Below are 20,016 nucleotides of genomic sequence, written 5' to 3'. Positions count from 1 at the left end.
TTAAATGGGTCACAAATACATTACCCATAAAGAAAAAGACCAATAAATTGTACTCATTAAAATTAAGAACTGGGGCCGCCTGGGTGGCTCCACTGGTTAAGCGTCTGACTCCTGGTTTGGGTTCAGGTCATGATCTCATGGGTCATGGGATGGAGCCCTGCATCAGGCTCAGCGCGGAGTTGGCTCCAAGATTCTCTCCCTCTGTCCCTGTCCCCACTCACGAGCACCCTCTCTCTAATAATAAATAAATCTGGGTTCCTGAGTGACTCAGTTGGTTAAGCATCTGCCTTTGGCTCAGGTCATGATCCCAGCCAGGGTCCTGGGATCGAGTCCCTTGTTGGGCACCCTGCTCAGTGGGGAGCCTGCTTCTCCCTCTGCTTCTGCCCCCACCCCATGCTAGTGCACCCTCCCTATCCTCTCAAATAAATAAAATCTTTAAAAATAAGTAAGTAAAAATAAACCTCAAAAAATTCAAGAACTGGGGCGCCTGGGTGGCTCAGTGGGTTAAGCCGCTGCCTTTGGCTCGGGTCATGATCTCAGGGTCCTGGGATCGAGTCCCGCATCGGGCTCTCTGCTCAGCAGGGAGCCTGCTTCCTTCTCTCTCTCTCTGCCTGCCTCTCAGTGTACTTGTAATTTCTGTCAAATAAATAAATAAAATCTTTAAAAAAAAAAAATTCAAGAACTATTCTCTATCAAAGACACAATTAGGAATATGAAAAGGTAAACACCTACTAGAAGTTAATTACTATTCATAATCTACTTAAGATTCCAACTTATTTCTGCTCTTGAGATAGAAATAAGAGCCTGGGAGATCTTCTTCGGTACATGCATCTACAGCTAAACTAATTAAGCAAGAAATCTTTCCCAAAACAAGGCCAGGGGTGCCTGGATGGCTCAGTCAGTAGAACATGTGACTCTTTTTTTTTTTTAATTTTTTTATTTTTTTATAAACATGTATTTTTATCCCCAGGGGTACAGGTCTGTGAATCGCCTGGTTTACACACTTCACAGCACTCACCACAGCACATACCCTCCCAAATGTCCATAATCCCACCCCCCTTCTCCCAACCCCCCTCCCCCCAGCAACCCTCAGTTTGTTTTGTGAGATTAAGAGTCACTTATGATTTGTCTCCCTCCCAATCCCATCTTGTTTCATTGATTCTTCTCCTACCCACTTAAGCCCCCATGTTGCATCACCACTTCCTCATATCAGGGAGATCATATGATAGTTGTCTTTCTCTGCTTGACTTATTTCGCTAAGCATGATACGCTCTAGCTCCGAACATGTGACTCTTGAACTCTGGGTCGTGAATTCAAATCCTTTGCTGGGCATAAGGCATACTTGGGGGGGGGTGGGGGTGGAGGAAGCCAAACTTTCTCCCTAAAATTTCTTCAAGCATAATCCTGGTTTAGCAAGAAAATTCATGAAAAGCAGGTTTGGGGGGGAAGCAGGTGGGCAGGCGGCAGAGAATGGTGATCAGATTGCTCTCAGTTTTTCTTCCAAAAACTGGATGAACTCCTGGAGGAATTTTATTTTATTTTATTTATTTTTTTTTTTTTAAAGATTTTATTTATTTATTTGACAGGGAGAGATCACAAGTAGGCAGAGAGGCAGGCAGAGAGGCAGGCAGAGAGAGAGAGGAGGAAGCAGGCTTCCTGCTGAGCAGAGAGCCCGATGCGGGACTCGATCCCAGGACCCTGAGATCATGACCTGAGCCGAAGGCAGCGGCTTAACCCACTGAGCCACCCAGGCGCCCCAGGAATTTTATTTTATTATGTTTTAAAAGATTTTATGTATTTATTTGAGAGGGAGAGAGAAAGAATAAGTGAGGACAAGAGCAGGAAGAGGGAGAAGCGAATCCCCCTCGCTGAGCAGGGAGCCCAACAAGGGACTCGATCCCGGAACCCTGGCATCATGACCCGAGCCAAAGGCAGACACCTAACCAACTGAGCCACCCAGGCCCCCGTCACGGAGTAATTTTAAATGGTAAAACCGTCTAAGAAATTTTAAATGGCAAAAACTTCTTGAAGATATAATGGACAGGCTAGGTGGGGCCCATTTTCTATAGCTGTCCATTCTCGGCTACACTTCAGAACAAGGTAAAATAAAAGACAGGTAGCTTCAACAAGAAACTGAAACGTGTTCCATGGGTGGTTTTGATACAAGACAAAGGTTCCCACGACAGGGGCACAGTGGCGGACATAGACATGGAGGCGCAGACAAGGAAAGGGCCGGGAACCAAGTCAATCCACGTTTCACCCAAGGGAAACAATATGGCGTGCCCCGTGCCTAGCACGTGAGAATTCAACGAGAATACACTGAATGAGTGAATAAATCAATGAATAAATGAAGGGAAAAGACTAAAGTGACAGGGGGACAAGAAGTGAGGAGAGCCGTGTAAAAAGAGACAAATACTCTGAAGGAAAAGAAGAACTAGGAAAAGTGCATCGTGGTAAGGCAAAAAGCAAGTCAGCTGGCAGAAGCAACCAAGAAAGCAAAACGCTACAGGGAGGAAGGAAAATGATTGGTTGAAATCTTCTGAAAAGTCTGCCGGAAGAGAGGACAGAAACAGAAACTGTGTCTCTCCTAATAAGAGCAAACCCAGCCCATACCGACGTTCAGGTCATCTGAGAATTCCAACGGGAATCTTCGCTATCACTTACATCCACTTCCTAGGCGCCAGGTACTGTGCTAAGCTAATGTACATTTCCTCAGTTACAGCCATTTGCAGAATTAACTCAAAATATCCCAAATCAAGCTGAGCTGACACAAACAACGACCTGAGGAAGCATGACTGATCGCATCTGTAACTGTGAGAGTGTTAAGTTCAACTGTCCTTTATCTGTAAAAAAGAATTATGCTAATGGAAAGGATACAGTCTTGACTGATACATAAAATGGAACCTTGGAGAGGGAAGAAAACAGCAGCATTCTCCAATCCTACTAGGAGACAGGGAGGGCCGGGCCACCTGACCTTAGTAAATCCAGCTAACTCTTCGTCCAGGCCCAAACGAGCTCCCCATGTAGCTTTGCTTAATGAACATTTTTATTATTTAATGATTACTTCTCACTGTAAACTGGCATTTTGGTGTTTACATTAGTCTCTAGAGAATCAGTTCTCTGAGCCTCATCAGCTCTGGGTATACTAACACATCATATTTTAAGCCTATAAACCAAAAAACCAGGCTCTAGAGAATTTATGTCCATACCACGATACCGTGAGAGTCTAGGAGCTGGCCTGGGGCAGACAGCTGGTCTCACCTCTATCTTACCTAACATCTATTCAAACCATAATAGTAAAAAAAAAAAAAGAAAAAGAAAGCTGAGTCTGAGGGCCATCTTTTGGCTCCACAGACAAGGATCTATCTCGGAATGGCCCCACTATACTAAGTGAATCCCTAGGACAGTCCCCTGAAACAGAAAGGGCTTTCTCACGGTCACAGAAGGGGTTGTGTATTCATCAATCCACAGCTTTCGGATAAGGCAGAAAGCAAGCACCTCTAATGACATTATCGTGAAAACCCTTTGGCACATTAGAAATACCCAGCGCTTAAGAAAGGATTAAAGAATGGCTCAATCTTGTGGAAGGCAGAGCTGAAGTAAACTGTCCTAGCTACTATAGGGATCGGCCAAAGACGATCAGGAGAAGTCAGGCCACGGGACTCAAGTAGCCCTGGGGCCACAAGCCAGTTCTTTAGACTGCCTCGCCCTTGGGCTACTCTTCTGTAAAATGACTGAATGGGCCTAGGTATCTCAAAGGTCCATTTTCATTCTAAAATTCTATTCCAATCGGTTCCTTCGGTGATAAATGGGAAAGGTACAGAAACAAATTTACCAAGAAAACTGAAAAGTAGCTTTCCTCAAACAATATAGTACATTTCTTCCCAAGTGGAATCTGTTTTACCTCCATTACAATATAACTAGATCCAATGAGATAAAAGAATTAGCATAGAGAGTAAAACATCAGGCTACTACAGGTGTAACTGGAGAATAAAACCAAAAAGGAAAGCTTACGTATGTCTCTCGTATCTGAGGGTTTCTCGGATGGACCACGCCACCCGGTACGGTGAGGCCTGCTCTGAGTCCTCTGGCTCCTCTCCGCTCTCTTCCGACCAGTCCAACCCTGGGACGTATGACAAGATATTGCAAGTTAGACAAAAATGCATTTTTATTTAAAATTTAGGGAAAAAGCTACCCAAAATGTATAACCCAAAGCCTACAGCACATACTACCGCTGTATGAATAAATGCCTCCCTATTCTGATAAAAATATTAATAATGATGTGTAACACAGACTCAGGTTTCAAAAAATGACACTGTAACAAAAAAAGCTGTATTGCAAGGATGAACTTCTTTGTCAGACACTTCACAGACGAAGCAGAAACATAAGCAGAGAGTTCAAGTCTTTCCATACATTAAACATTACACGTAATGTCTGAAAAACTATAAAACAAGGGTAATGTATGTTCAGGTACGAAAGAAGTCGAAATACATTGGTGGATTCCCGCTACACTTCCACGAAGGAGGGCCTAGGATAACTTCATCCATCACCTCCAGAGGAAAAAAACTCCATCCACCAGGCAGGGCCATGCCCCAGCTCTTGCCCTCTGCAGGGAGAGGGAAGGGTAAGAGGTCAATATTCTATTTCTACTGTGGCCTGGGCTTTCTTTGAATTCTTTTAAACAAGAGCTGTCACATTTTGCAGCATTTTGAAAAACAAGTTTAGAGGGGAAAACAAAGAAATACAGGATGAACAGTGCTTACTTATTTTGTTAGAGGCTACTAATTCTAACGATTGGATAATTATTAGCTTCCAACATAAAGGTTTAACCTTCTTGGAAGTTTTATCTTGAAAAGGCCTCAATAAGTACCCACGTTGCACAGTCTAACATGCGTAACTTTAATATACTTATACCGCTACTACACTTGAAGGAGATACCTTGAGAACTAGTAATCAGTCTTCCTTCTTGAGACCCTCAAAAATCAAAAAACCATCTTCATTAAACCTCAGAGTTTGCTCCTATAATTTAAATAAGTTTACATGGGCCAAATAGGGAAATTAAGAAAAGGGGAATCGAAATGCAAATTATAAATGCTTAAAATTAACTAACACATTGCCACTGGCATAAAGAAACCTCAAATCTAGTTCTAAGATGACTACCCAAGTTAGGTCACCTTAAAAAGTACATTTCTCAAAAAAAAAAAAAAAAAAAGTTACTTTCTTTTAAATAATTAGTGGTTAAAAAAAAAAAAGTAAACAAGTAATCAGAATAGCATTAGCTCCAGGACAGGATATTGAAAGGCGAGGTCTTTCAAACACAAAGTAACACTTAAGGTATCTTTTAAAATTAGGAAATGAATTATTTTTTATTTTTGTGTAATTAATAATAATTTCTACTAAGTCATCTCTATCTTCTCTGAAAAAGTCAAGACCTAAGTTGTAAAAACTAAGATGGAAGTGTTTCTTTTGTGAAATTAACTGTCCAATAAAGCAAACCTTTGATCTTGGCTTCATTATCACTAGTTTTAATATAACTAACTGAGATAACCAGTGCCGACAAGACTGTAAAACCTGGTTATAAGACTGCATTTTTCGTCAAGTATTCTTTGCTGACATGAAGGCAGGCTACACTCGGTCATAACAGTGCATTACGATTTCTGGCTTCTCCAGAGTAACCTTTGTTTTGAAAACCTAGGACCCTAATATGCTTGAATTTTAAAAAATTAAAATAAAAATAAAAGGGGGGCTGCCTTCGACTTAGGTTATGACCCCAAGGTCCCGGGCTGGAGTCCTGTGGGACGCCCTGCTGCTCCCTCTCCCTATGACTTTCCTCCCTGCAGTGGCACCAAACTACACAAGCAGTCACTCTGTTTCACACCATGACGTGCAGTTACATGAATAAATAATAAGTAAATAATAAATAAATAAGTTTTAATATTATCCTTAGGGTGCCTCAGTGGCTCAGTCACTTAAGCATCTGCCTTCAGCTCGGGTCATGACCCCAGGGTCCTGGGATTGAGCCCCACACTCTGGTGGTGAGCCTGCTTCTCCCTCTGCCTGTCGCTTGCCCTGCTTGTGCTTTCTCTCTCTGACAAATAAATAAAATCTTTAAAAAAAAAAAAAAGATATCCTTGAAAATCTTGGTATATTAAAGACTTTATTAAATCTTGACAACACATCCTCACACCAGTCTCTGTAACCCCACGTGAAGTCAGAAGGCCCCCATGCTGCACCCCGAAGGCGTATGGTGGTTGTCTTGTAGGAAAGCACTGGCAGCACTGGTGTAACTGTGACCTCAACCAGCTGTTTTTCCCATTCAACATCATTTTTATTTGAAAGAGCTACTGACAAGCGCTGGTTATTAAGACTTGGATTTTTCTAAAATGAACACAGTGAAACTGTCACTTCAAGGAGAACAAGGGACAGGATTTGCTGCCAAAATTCAGATTTTCACTTGAACGCTTGATTTTTGTTTTTTGAAAACTTGCAAGTCATCACTAAGTCTATGACAACTTTCTAACACAGTTTTCCAATGAGACTGCTGGCGGTATTAATGAACGTGATTTTGTTTTGTTTTTGAGTAGGCTTCACACCTAGCATGGAGCCCTGCCCAGGGCTTGAACTCACAACCCTGAGATCAAGACCTAAGATGAGATCAAGAGTTGGATGTTTAACTGATGAAGCCACCCAGGGATCCCACGAATGTGGTTTTTAAAATTTTGTATAATTAAATATGTCCACATTTGGAACATGTGCTTAACTAGGTAAACCAGTATTTTCCAAAATTACCAGTGTATGGTGTTACAAAATCACGCATTGGGTAAAAAGATCCATTCAAAGTGCAAAGCAGATCAATGGATTTTAATGTAATGGCTTCCAAAATTCCTTGACATGGTTTCAGATTTCACAACTAATCTTTAAGAAACTACCATTTGTCATATTTTGGCGTAGGATCAAATAAGAATATCCACAATTATTTTTTTTAAAAAGCTAGTAAAACATTCTTTCCTTTTCCAACTACAACGTGTAAGCCATATTTTCACATATTAATCAAAACCACATATCATGACAGATTGAATGCTGAAGCAGACAGGCGAATCTAGCTGTCTTCCAGCAAATCACACATTTTTTTAAGATTTACAAAACAAGGGGCGCCTGGGTGGCTCGGCTGTTGGGCGTCTGTCCGCCTTTGGCTCACGTCATGATCCCAGGGTCATGGGATCAAGCCCTATATCAGTTCCCTGCTCAGTAGGAAGCCTGCTTCTCCCTCTTCCCCTGCTTCTCTTCCCTCTCTAGCTGGGTTTCTCTCTGTCAAATAAATAAATAAAATTTAAAAAAAAAAAAGATTTACAAAACAATGTAAAATAATCATGCTCTTCTCATTATATTTTTCAGAAAACATAGCTATTTCATAAAAAGAACACGTTACCCTGTTTAAAAAATGCACTAACATTTAAAAAATTTCTCAATTATAACTTCTAATTCAGTAAATATCAACAAATGTAACTCACATACACAAAGGCTCTATGGTGTCCTCAATCATGTTAAGGTGTAAAGGGATGCTAAGGCCAAAAATCTGAGAAGCACTGATCTAAGGTATGCAAATTAAAGCAAATTTTCTATCATATTTGCAAAGGCACAATAATAACCAATATCCAGTACTGTAAAGATGTAGAGAAACTGTCATGCTCATATCCTGCTGAAAGAAGGGTATTGTGACAGAACAGTTCTGAGGGAAAATCCGACAACATGTATCAAAAAGCTTTTAAAAAAATGCAAAAGCTTGGATAGCAATTCTGCTTCTAGGAATCTGTTTGAAGGAAAAATTAAAGATGTGACAGTAATCATTTTACTATGAGGCTATACAGAGCTACAACACTTTATAATAATATAAACTGGAAACAACCTAAATTAGAGAAAGAATTCAGTGGTTTACTGACAAATTACATTGTGTATGAAAAATTACTACCTTCACAATACATCATGAAAAATTTTAAAACAGGTTATAAAACGTATGTATAGCAGGAACCCAATTTTACAGATATGAAATATACTAAGGTATTAACAAACAGGTATTAATAAGATTTGGGTGTTCTACTTTTTTTCCTCTATACCTTTTCTCTAAGTTTTATTAGTTGTTTTAATTATCAAAAGTCACACATGGTTTAATAACAGGTGAAATAATATAAAACTCTAATATCAGAGGAGCTGCCATCCCCATCTCCATAAAAACATCCAGTCTAATTCTGTCTTCCCCTTGATAGTCAGTGTTAACAGCCTGGTCGTGCATAACAACTCAAGCTTTAGAGACCTGGGCTTACACCCAACAGGCAAACATCTATCTGTCCATATGCCTGATCGAGAGATAACACTGATGTCCCTTGTTTTTTTATTTTATTTTAAGATTTTATTTATTTATTTGACAGAGAGAAAGAGATCACAAGGAGGCAGAGAGGCAGGCAGAGAAGCAGGGGGGCAGGGGAGGGGGGGAATGCAGGCTCCCTGCTGAGCCGAGAGCCTGATGCAGGGCTTGATCCCAGGATCCTGAGACCATGACCTGAGCTGAAGGCAGAGGCTTAACCCACTGAGCCACCCAGGCGCCCCTTTTCACTTTTATTTTTATAAAAATGGGGTAATATAATACCTATGGATTTTTTCCTTGGTAATATAACATGGGCACATCTACTTATATTGTTTGAGGACTTTTAATACTACCAGCAATGCTACAATAAACATATCCTCACATTCTGGTATTTTCTTCACCCATAGGAATAGAGTCCCCAAAGTGAGTCTGTTGGCTATATACACTCTTAATTAGTAAATAATGTCACATTACTCACCAGGAATGTAGATGCTTCATCAACACTGGATATAATTTTTGCCATTCTGATAGCAATTGTTAGTCTAATTTGCATTTCCACACCTGCTATGGGGATTGAGGTTTTCAGTGGTTTACTGACCATTTATATTTCTTCTTCCTCTATTCCCATCCTTTTCCTATTTTTCTATTACTATCATGTCATGCAAATGATTTTTCCTACAGTTAGAATCATAGCTCACACCATAATTAAAGGTTGAAATAATTAAACACAGAACAATCAAACTATCAATAAGAAAATATAAAATACCTGGATAAACCTGGGATCGGACAGATTTTCTTGAGTAAGAAAATTCAGAAGCAATGAAGGAAAGACATTTCACTACATTAAAGTTTTACCTGTATTTTTTCACTTTTAAATCATGAATAGGTATTGCTTGGGGAAATTTTTTTTTTTACAATTTTTTTTTTTAACTGTCAGCAGGTATTAACAATGCTATCATTATTCCAAAGTCCTAAGATAAGACATGTCGAAAAGTTCATCAGACACAGGTGCTGAGCTCACAGGGGCAGAGAACCACACAACTGCCTTCTAATACTGCTGGTGCAGTATTAAGAACTGTGACTGTCGTTCCAAATTTCCCAACTCCTACTTCCCTATCCTGGCCACCAAGGATCATCCTCTCCCCCCTAGCGTGTTGCCTTTATGATGGCCTCCCCAAACACAGTCCTTCCCTGGACCACGGGGTCTCAGGGTCCCTCCAGCCCCGTGATATACACGGCAGTTCTGAACACAGAGCCTCCCATGGAAGGGGAGGCACCTTCCGTGCACGCGAGCTGGGAAATGAGAGAACTCACCTAAATGGGGAAACAGATCAGTGTCCAGCTGATGTTTCTGGGTGCACAGTTTCACCAGTCTCTGCAGGCGACTTATACAGGAGAAGTGTGGCGAGAAGGCTGTGGCTTTCATGAGGACCCGGTCAGTCCTGGGCGGGTCCGCGGCGGGAGCCCTACTGGATGGCAGGAGGGGCAGCGGCCTCTTGTGGGACCACTGCCTTGCTTGTGCTATAGTGTGCGTGGTGGGGGCCACTCCCTGCATTGGTAGGCTGGTGTTCGGAGGTGGAGGCGACTTGCAGACTAAACCCTGCGGTGGCGGTGGCGCTGGAGGTTTCAAAGAAGTGGATAAAGGGGACAGGCGGGAGTGCTGCTGCGGGGGCTGCTGCTGTGAGGGCGCAGGAGGGGGACTAAAGTGCTCTTGTCGGACTTTCAAAATCTCGGTCTCTCTCTGGCGCTGCCGATTCTGGGCCAACTTGCTCTGCAACTTCTTTCTCACAGTTGCCCCTTTCTTTAGGTCGTCATCTTCCTCATTGAAAGCGAATGGGTCTTCCAACTCGGTTTCCAGGTAGTGGAGAGGGACCCTAGCCCCAGGTGGAGAGAGGGACATGCCATCCAGTCCATTGGGCATCTTCAGGGCCAACGGGGGCACCGTCAGGCTAAAGGCCATGGTATCCATCTGGTGCCTGACCTTCACCTCATCTATAGGATCATTCTTTTTCTTCCTCTCTTTTTTCGGGATAAAGCCAAGTACCTGCAAGTGGCTGTTGCAGTACCTTTAAAAAGACACACACACATGGGGAAATGTACGTGATATACACTAAGAGAAGTCGAATATAAAACTACATAGTACAAAATGTAAATCCTACCTAATATATTAAACATGCATGACTATAAGAACTTTTGGCACTCACGGATTTAATACCAACAACCTGCACTACTCTCAAGCAGGCCTCAATGTCTGCAATTTTCCTGAAGCAAAGAGGGGAGTTGTGTGCAGAGGCTGCCAGACAGAAGCCAGTCGTGCAAATACTGAGCGGCCCTGGATAACCATCCAGCTGTGGCTTCTCACTCTGCTTTGTGACTTTGTATTCGCAGCACAAAATAACTCATCAAGTCTAAAGGATCTCTAAAAACTCTTGTTATGGGGAGGGGGGAAAATATGTATATATATAAGTAGCATATATATATATATACACACACACATTATATATTCCAATGTCATTCAAGTATTTGCAGATTCCCAACGATCTTATGACATAACCCCTAAAAATATCAAGTGTCTACACTATATTCTACACACACACACACACAGACTGAGAGAGAGAGAGAGAATAAAGAAGGGAAGGAGATAGTAAAATAATAAAACTAGTTAGAGGGATTATAGATGAAATGAGTTCCTCAGAAGCCAGAGAAGTACATGTTTTCTACCTGCAGCAGGTACTAAAATAATGCCCTTTATACAGATGAGGAAGCTAAACTTGATAAAAATTAAGTAACTTGCCCCAAACCCCAATCTGGAAACTGACAGAGCTGAGACTCAAAGGAAGAATCAAAGCCCAGAAGACTCTCCCTAGTCTTCAGCAATGAGGTTACTTTTGTAATGTCAATGGTATTTTCAAAATACTAAAAAGGACAGAATCTTCTACTTAATAAGAAGGCAGAATGCATGTTGTTCCCATAAACCACACTGAAAACCTAAGGAGGCTTTTAACCGGTAGAAAAGTGGTGCTTCCCAGACTGGTACTCTTTACGCAGTTCAGGTCAGCAAGTAGGCCATAAAAAGACTAGTCCACGCTTAAATAAATTCAGAAAGTGCTGGCTTCAACAGAATTAGTAATTTTGTTGTTTGCTTCTACTGAACAACTTCTCAAAGCATTTTGTATGATAATGTGCATTATGCTTCAAGGTGGCAATATACCTGTCTGGCAGTGTTTCCCAAACTTATTTGAAAATGCCATCTATTTTTATTGTAGTGCACCTGTGATATCTCTACAGAACAGGGTTTGAGGGAAAATGGCAATGAAGTAATTAATGTCAATCCTCAAACTCACTGGGCTGTATCAGACAAATTTTTAAATATTTGTTCAAAATACATATTCACCAAAAAATCAAGAGACATGTGGTTTTGTTGGTTTGTCTTAGAAATCAATCTCTCAGAAACACGCCTCAATTTTAATAGAACTATTAAGAAAAAGCTTTCAGGGCAGTCAGGAAAATCTGTACCACGTGTATGTGCACATGCCTGCACATACACACGTAACAGGTTGGGGTCAGGTCTCACATAGACCTTGAAACAGAATAGATTTATAAAGCTGCAGCCAACAAGGAAAAAAAGTTTCAAGGGGTAACTGCATGATTTTTGTTGTCTTTTCAAGTTATTTTTAAATTAACAAAAGGACTGGTAGCGGAGAAATGAGATGGGATTCAACTTGGAAACGGAATTTTTCTGCTCATTACACGTGGGCAGCGCCCACGGGAAACGGAGCTTCCTCCATGCCACCGCCGGGCAGCGGGCAGACCTGCAGGCCAGCTCTCCTTCCTCACCCTGGACTCCTCTGCTCCAGCTGCACTCTCAGCACTACCACCACCGAGCCTGAACCTGTAGAACACTTCCTCCTCTAGAAGAAAAAAGCCTTCACAGCTAGAATTACAACAGCTTCCTTCATTATGATCAGCGTTTAAAAGAAGTACGCAGGGATGCCTGGGTGGCTCAGTCTTCAACGGAGCCTTCAACTCAGGTCTTCAACTCAGGTCCAGATCCCAGTGTCCTGAGATCAAACCCCACGTCTGGCTCCCTACTCAGCGGGGTGTCTGCTTCTCCCTCTGCCCTGCCCATGCTGTCTCTCTCTCTCTCTCAAACAAATAAATAAAATCTAAAAAAAAAAAAAAAAAAAAAAAAGAAGAAAGAAAGAAATGCCCTTAAAAAAAAAAAAAAAAAAAAAGATACACAAATACGACTGAATAACTATACAGGGGAGTGACTGCTAATGGGTTCTTGCGAAGGGATGAAACTGTTATAAATCAGACTGTGATGATAGTTGCACAACCCTGTAAATATACTAAAAAATACTGACTGGACGCTTCAAATGAGTGAATTTTATCAGATGTGAATGATATCTTAATTTAACTATCTAAGGAAAATAGTAAACATACAAGAAACAAAAAACTTCTTGACAAATATACACTATTCAAAGTATATAAAATTATAGCAAAAATATTTAAAGTATTGTATAAAATAATCAATTTAATATAACCACTTATCTGAGAAACGAAGGCTACAGTAATAAGCCTTAAGCTTCCTACCGTACAAGTACATTAGAAAATGAACTTTAGGGCGCCTGGGTGGCTCAGTGGGTTGAGCCGCTGCCTTCGGCTCGGGTCATGATCTCGGGGTCCTGGGATCGAGTCCCGCATCGGGCTCTCTGCTCGGCGGGGAGCCTGCTTCCTCCTCTCTCTCTCTCTGCCTGCCTCTCTACCTACTTGTGATCTCTCTCTGTCAAATAAATAAAATCTTTAAAAAAAAAAGAAAATGAACTTTACTTTTTTAATTATGCCAGTACTCCTACTAAAAATAACACAATTCTACTCCAAAGAGGCAGCATCCCTTAAGTTAGCATTATTAATACATACCAGAAGTTAGACATCAGATACTAAGAAGCTTCCTTTAGCTGACCACCAAAATGAGATAATCTTATCAACTAAAAGTCCTTGGGAATTTGTTTTCTAAAATAATACATAAAACCATCTCAAATTCCTAAATGTCCGAAGAGTTACTGCATTAACAATAATGAAGGCTTATTTTCAAAAGAATATCAACCTTTTCTACATTATGTCATACAGTATAGTTATTAACTATCAATATTTACACACATGCTAGACCTTATAGCAATTCAACCTGGATTTCTTGAGGCAACACAAGAACATTACCTCCTACTGATGTCTACTTTAATCTATTTCCTAACAACCCTACAAATAGTAAAAATATTAATACCATTTGCATTGGTTTGAACCAATTTTTTAAAAAAATTTATGTAACTTAGTAAGCCACACAAAAGGCCTTCCCCTTCTTTTCTTGTTCTGAAAAGAGGAAATTACTTTGAATAGCAAGGTGAAGACCTATGATTCAGAGAATTAAGATTGTGGAGAAATTCAGAGCAACTCTTATTTTACTTCTCCCTGCTAGCTATTAAAATAGTACTTGCTTCTACTAAAATGAAAAAAGAAAAAAGAAAAACAAACCCAAGGTGGACAACTGCAAATGTGGTAAACTAAATTTAAGACAAAATTAAATTTTTGTTTTAAAAATTTAATGTCTGGCTGGCTCAGCAGGAGGAGACTGGGACTGTTGATCTCAGGGTTATGTATTTGAGCCCCGCATTGGGTGTAGAAATTACTTAAATAAGTAACTTATTAAAAAAAAAAAGACAAAATTATAGATGTGTTTACAGTGGAGCCTGGAGTAAAAAATGAATCCAAGTTCATCAATTCTTCAAGTTAAAAAAGGCCAGGGCTGCGGTGCCTGGGTGGCTCAGTGAGTTAAGCCTCTGCCTTCAGCTCAGGTCATGATCTCTGGGTCCTAGGATTAAGTCCTGCATCGGGCTCTCTGCTCAGTAGGGAGCTTGCTTCCCCCCCTCTCTCTGCCTGCCTCTCTGCCTACCTGTGATCTCTCTCTCTGTCAAATAAATAAAATCTTAAAAAAAAAAAAAAAAAGCCCAGGACTAAGAAATGGACAGGTTAAGTCAGCTAGAAGCAGCTGGACAGGTATGTTTAGCCAGGTACAGTGGTCCCTTTCTCAACGGAGATTAAAATTTTATTCCTTGCCTCACTGAGCAGCTGCTTCTAACTTTCAGGTACTGTAATGTGAAGCTTTAAGTGCTCATTAGAAATTCCAAGGGAGTATTCCCAAATCACCACATGATGCTATCTACACTCATTTTGGTGGGAGCTCTATGAACACAAATTATTTATTTATTTCACTGTAAAAGTGTAAAAACTGCTCACCAGGACATACACAAAACATGACCTCTTTTCAACCAATTTATGCAGGAGACATCTGCTTATGCATAGGAACAAGGACCAAGGTTGTACATACATATTTGAGAGATAAAAGTAAAAAGTTCCCATTTTCTACCTAAAGATAACAGTATTGGAAACTTTTGGGAAAGTAATTGTGCATCTGTCTGTAATATCCTACAATGACCCACAAGGTTTCTGGAGAACTGAAGAAAAAGAAATGAAAAAGAGATTATGAAAGATAAGTATCATAAGACTCTCTAAAAACATCTCCATGTTTTTTAATTCAGCATAGTAAAAATTCATAATCCTAGTGATAAAGCCTACTCTTAGAACATACTATTTCCCACTTATGTTAAACATACTTTATATGGAACTTTTTTAACCAAAAGAGGCAAGATTAGAGAGCAATGCCAAATACTGTTTTGAAGTCTGATAGAATGTAAATCTTCTTTAATAATTCAAGTAATCATTCTTCTGAATAATTCTTTTTCAGTAAGTACACACCCTTTGCTACCTTTCAAGCACAGATTAAAAAATTCCAAAATCATGACCATTAATTATAACACCTAAGTAGCTCCTGTAATTTCTGTTGCGTAAGCAGATTTCTATCGTCATCAGGAACTACTTTTTATAAGACTGCAAACCAAACACAAGCAACGATTTTGAGGGAAAAAATTCTTTTAAAAGTCCATTAAATCAATAATTTAAAAACAAAAAAACACACTTAAACTTACTTTTCAAATAACTCTTCAAGTTCTCTACTCCATTTTCTAGAATGTTTTAATTCGCTCCATTTTAAAAAAAGAAAAAAAAAGACACCCCCCCCCCCAAAAAAGAGAGAGACAAAAAAGGACAATTCCAAGCCTATGGATGAAATCAAAGACGGAGTTCCATGATTAGTCTTACCTACGATCCTCTGATTTGGGGATGGGGTTGGTGCAACGTTGGCTGTTATACTTGGCCACATATTCACATTGCTTGAAGGGGGCAGTCTTGTCCTCCAGAACGTGTCTGATACAGAAAGCGTACCCGTTCAGTCGCCGCTGCTTGCACAGTTTGGGGCTATATGAGCACAAGGGCTTATTGTCAACCTCAGAGAAGTGTATATGTTTCCCTTCATACATCACGTGACTCTATTCCTTGTGAACATCAGCTAAAAGACCACCACAAAAAAAGAAACCCAAAGGATAAATCAGAGAGTGTAAGGCACATTTAAGCTGAGAATTTCACTGAGGGACTTCTGGCCCCACAGCCATACCTGATTTTAAATCTTCTGCACCATAGCAATGTTAAGAGAACCCCAAGGATACCACAGTTTGGAATGCTGCAGAATCAAGATGAAGCAGATTGTCTACAAAAATATCAAAAGGCCTAGTTAACAAACAGAAACGAGAAAGGCTTGCTCACCTGGGAAGTGAAATAAATACGAGGATATCACCCTTCCTAACGAGATGGATTCTCCTTGGTAATCTGTCATCCCGATATTAAATTAAAATAATAAGAGACATTATAACGTATCAAGTTACCTCACCCCTCCAAATTGCAGGAAGGAACTTTGACTCTGGGAAAGGTCTGTGAGTACCTCAAAGCAGCGGGCTCTTCCACCAAACCAATGTCGGAAGGCGGCAGGTCTCTGGATTTCATTACTGGTGGCTGAACACCACCGCTATCTTCGCAACGCACAATACCAATGCAATGAACCTATAGACCTAAAATGTCCCTCAGAAGTTTGACATTTTTTGATGTCAGCAAAATATTTGGCCGTTTGCAACAAATGTTTCTATGAAATACCAAAAAGGGGGGGGGGGCAACCCCTGTTTTAGAAGTCCCTTCCCCATTATTATTTACCCACATTGATCCCATCCAAACCATAACTTCTTAGGCCCAAAGACTAGTCCCCTAACAACGCTTCGGCCACCCAGGGCGTGGCTCTCCACCACATGCTGTATCCAATGACACTATTAAATAGTTTAACAATCAGGAGTGAAGGAATATTTGGAGTTTTAGTAACAAATGGAAGGAAGAAACCGTGTTAGCACCCACTACTGCTCTGCACACAGAATGGCCAGCAGTAACGTTTACATATTTTAACACCACAGTCTACGGGGAAAAGTGATTTGTCAAGTTGGGCTACTGGGGGCGCACGTGATTTAACCCGCTTTCTCCAGAATCTACAAGTCATCCAGATGGGCTGATGGAATAGCTTGAACACATGGCGACAGAAAACTCGAGAACACACTCCTCTTTACAAAGCTGAATACGAAATTCCTTATATCCATAAATGTCAAGACACATGCTTAGAGGAGTCAGAAGACAAGTTTGCCAAAATCTGCCACTTAGTGTTACCTTGAATAAATAATACCACCTCGGTTTTTCACCTACAATGGGGATAATAGTTAACTGTTATCAGGCTGCTCTAAGGGCAAGTGATACAAGGTGCACAATGCATCAACTACCTTGCCTGGTGCATGTTAAGACCAAATGAAATTATTAAAAAATGTTAACCTCATTACTTACATTCTACCTGTTGGAGATAAAGATAAAGAATTTCTATTGTTCTTAAGCATTTCACTGCAGCAGAAAAAACTGTGAAGTATTAGCTTAGTTAACAAACCTAATTAGAGATCAATGTAAATAAAAAAATAAGAGCTTTCGGGATGCCTGAGTGGTTCAGTCTGTTAAGTGTCTGCCTTCGGCCCAGGTCATGATTCTAGGGTCCCAGAATCAGTCCTGCATTCAGCTCCTTGCTCAGCAAGGAGCCTGCTTATCCGGCTGCCTGCCACTCCCCCTCTTGTGTTCACTTTCTCTTCCTAACAAATAAATAAAAGCTTAAAAAAAAAAATCAAAAGTAAGAGCTTTCCCTTTTTAGTTTATTAGGATATAAGGAAAAAAGTTGTATTAAAAATTTAACTGCCGGGGGCGCCTGGGTGGCTCAGTGGGTTGGGCCGCTGCCTTCGGCTCAGGTCATGATCTCAGGGTCCTGGGATGGAGTCCCGCATCGGGCTCTCTGCTCAGCAGGGAGCCTGCTTCCCTTTCTCTCTCTCTGCCTGCCTCTCCGACTACTTGTGATTTCTCTCTGTCAAATAAATAAATAAAATCTTTAAAAAAAAATAAAAAAAAAATTTAACTGCCGGGACACCTGGGTGGCTCAGTGGGTTAAAGCCTCTGTCTTCGGCTCAGGTTATGATCCCAGGGTCCAGGGATCGAGCCCTACATCGGGCTCTCTACCTGCTTCTCTGCCTACTTGTGATCTCTCTCTGTTAAATAAATAAATAAAGGGGCGCCTGGGTGGCTCAGTGGGTTAGGCCGCTGCCTTCGGCTCGGGTCATGATCTCAGGGTCCTGGGATCGAGTCCCGCGTCGGGCTCTCTGCTCAGCGGGGAGCCTGCTTCCTCCTCTCTCTCTCTCTGCCTGCCTCTCTGCCTACTTGTGATCTCTCTCTGTCAAATAAATAAATAAAATCTTTTAAAAATAAATAAATAAATAAATAAAATCTTAAAAAAAAAAAAAAAAAAAATTTAACTGCCCTAAAGGTCTAGATGTTCAAAACAGAAAATATTTCAAAGCAAACCCATACTTTTTTATTTTTGCTTTTTTTTTTTTTTTTTTTTTTTTTTAGAGAGGGACAGAGGGACAGAGGGAGAGAGAGGGGGAGGGAGAAAGAGAATCTCATGCTCAGCACATGGGACTCCATCTCACAGCCCTGAGATCATGACCCGAGTCAAAATCAAGAGTTGGGGCGCCTGGGTGGCTCAGTGGGTTAAGCCGCTGCATTTGGCTCAGGTCATGATCTCAGGGTCCTGGGATCGAGTCCCGCATCGGGCTCTCTGCTCAGCAGAGAGCCTGCTTCCTCCTCTCTCTCTGCCTGCCTCTCTGCCTACTTGTGTTCTCTCTCTGTCAAATAAATAAATAAAATCTTTAAAAAAAAAAAAAAATCAAGAGTTGGACACTTAACAGACTGAGCCACCTAGAAGTCCCTGCTGTTTCATTTTTACACTCTCTCTGGCTTGCTCATCCACCTGGCCAACATTAAATATTTCATACATTTCGTTAAAGTAAACTTGTATGAACTTTGGGGAAAAAAATACACTGGATGTAAGTGACAAGGGTAGCCAATATAACTATCTATAGGAGAATATTTCATAAATCACAGAAAGAAGAGTGGCGGCGGGGATGGGGGGTATGAAAGACAACCTTCACTTTTAAGACATATTCTAGATCTACAATCACTTGTGATGTATTTAGACTGATGATTTCCCCTTTCTTTCCAATTTTCATATATCTCTTTTTTCCTATCTGAATTGGCCGGAACTGCTGGAATAATGTTAATAGTGGGGACCACGGTTATTCCTGTTAACTGAGAATTGCTTACAGTCAATGGTAGGAATCCTGCAAACTTTTGCCGTTAAGACTTATTTCCTGTTATGCTAAGGAAGTATCAAATAATTGATTTTTATTCAGTTGTTTCTTTAAAAAAAAAAAAAACAAAAACACCCCATCAGGATTGATGGTTAATTTTACCAAATTTTTTTTCAGCTTCTTGAAAGAAAATCATTTTTCTCTTTTGTACTGTTAAAAACATGGCATTTAGTACTTCCCAATACTGATGTATTAATATTTCCTGATAGTTCATCCTGAGAATGTAGCCATTGTGTATTATTCTTTGATAAATTACATTTGCTAATTTTTAGGATTTTTGTAATTTGAAAATGGTCTAGAGCTTGGGTTTTTTAATGTTTTTTTCAGAATTTGGTATCAAAATAATATTTCAAAAGATAACTTAGAAAATCCTTTCCCTTTTTCTGTGTTCCGGAAAAAGTGAAAAAGCACTGCAGTTATAATGTTCCTTAGCAGGTTCCTGGGCCTCATAGTGCTTTTTTGTGCACATCAGGTTTTGAAATTACCTGCGCACAATTTAGCAATATGATCACTTTAATTTTCTAAGTATCTGGGATTCATTCTCATATTCTGAGTGCATTCACACACAGAATTTTTGTGGGGTTTTTTTTTTGTGATATTTGTGTTTTCTTCCTTTGTTCATGATTATGCTCAACAGTTTATCTGTTTAAAATTGTTACTAACATCTTCAAAAATATAAATAAAAAGCCCAAATCTCTTGGATTTATTAGTACCTCCATGTATATTTTCTAAATTCACCAATTTCTGCCTTTATATACCTTCTTTCTGCTTTCTTATTTATTTTTTTTTTTTGTAACTTCTTGGGCTGAACTACTTTACTATCTCATTCTTTTCTTGGTTAGTCATTTATTTATATTTATGAATTTTCCTCTGAATACTGCTTTAGTCATATCCCAGAGGTACTAACACAGATGTTTGGCTATCAGT

General features: G+C 40.2%; 1 protein-coding gene across 11 annotated transcripts in view; it reads right to left on the bottom strand.

Annotated features, from left to right (window-relative positions):
- INO80D (INO80 complex subunit D) overlaps positions 1-20,016 on the bottom strand; it is a 69,094-nt gene that overhangs the window by 35,606 nt on the left and 13,472 nt on the right. For 4 of the 11 annotated variants that reach the window (XM_082689126.1, XM_082689123.1, XM_082689128.1 and 1 more), the window contains exons 2-5: positions 15,930-16,022; positions 15,578-15,824; positions 9,677-10,428; positions 4,015-4,123 (exon numbers count right to left, since the gene is read on the bottom strand). In XM_082689126.1, coding sequence (XP_082545252.1) covers positions 4,015-4,123; positions 9,677-10,428; positions 15,578-15,795 — 1,079 coding nt within the window. In that variant the 5' untranslated portion in view covers positions 15,796-15,824; positions 15,930-16,022. The remainder of the gene's footprint in view (positions 1-4,014; positions 4,124-9,676; positions 10,429-15,577; positions 15,825-15,929; positions 16,023-20,016) is intronic. The other 7 variants (XM_082689124.1, XM_082689131.1, XM_082689132.1 and 4 more) reach the window with 3 other exon arrangements.

This window comes from Mustela nivalis, assembly GCF_964662115.1.
Source record: "Mustela nivalis genome assembly, chromosome: 11".
In the NCBI taxonomy this organism is placed as follows: Eukaryota; Metazoa; Chordata; class Mammalia; order Carnivora; family Mustelidae; genus Mustela; species Mustela nivalis.
This window is presented reverse-complemented; position numbering and strand designations above follow the sequence as displayed.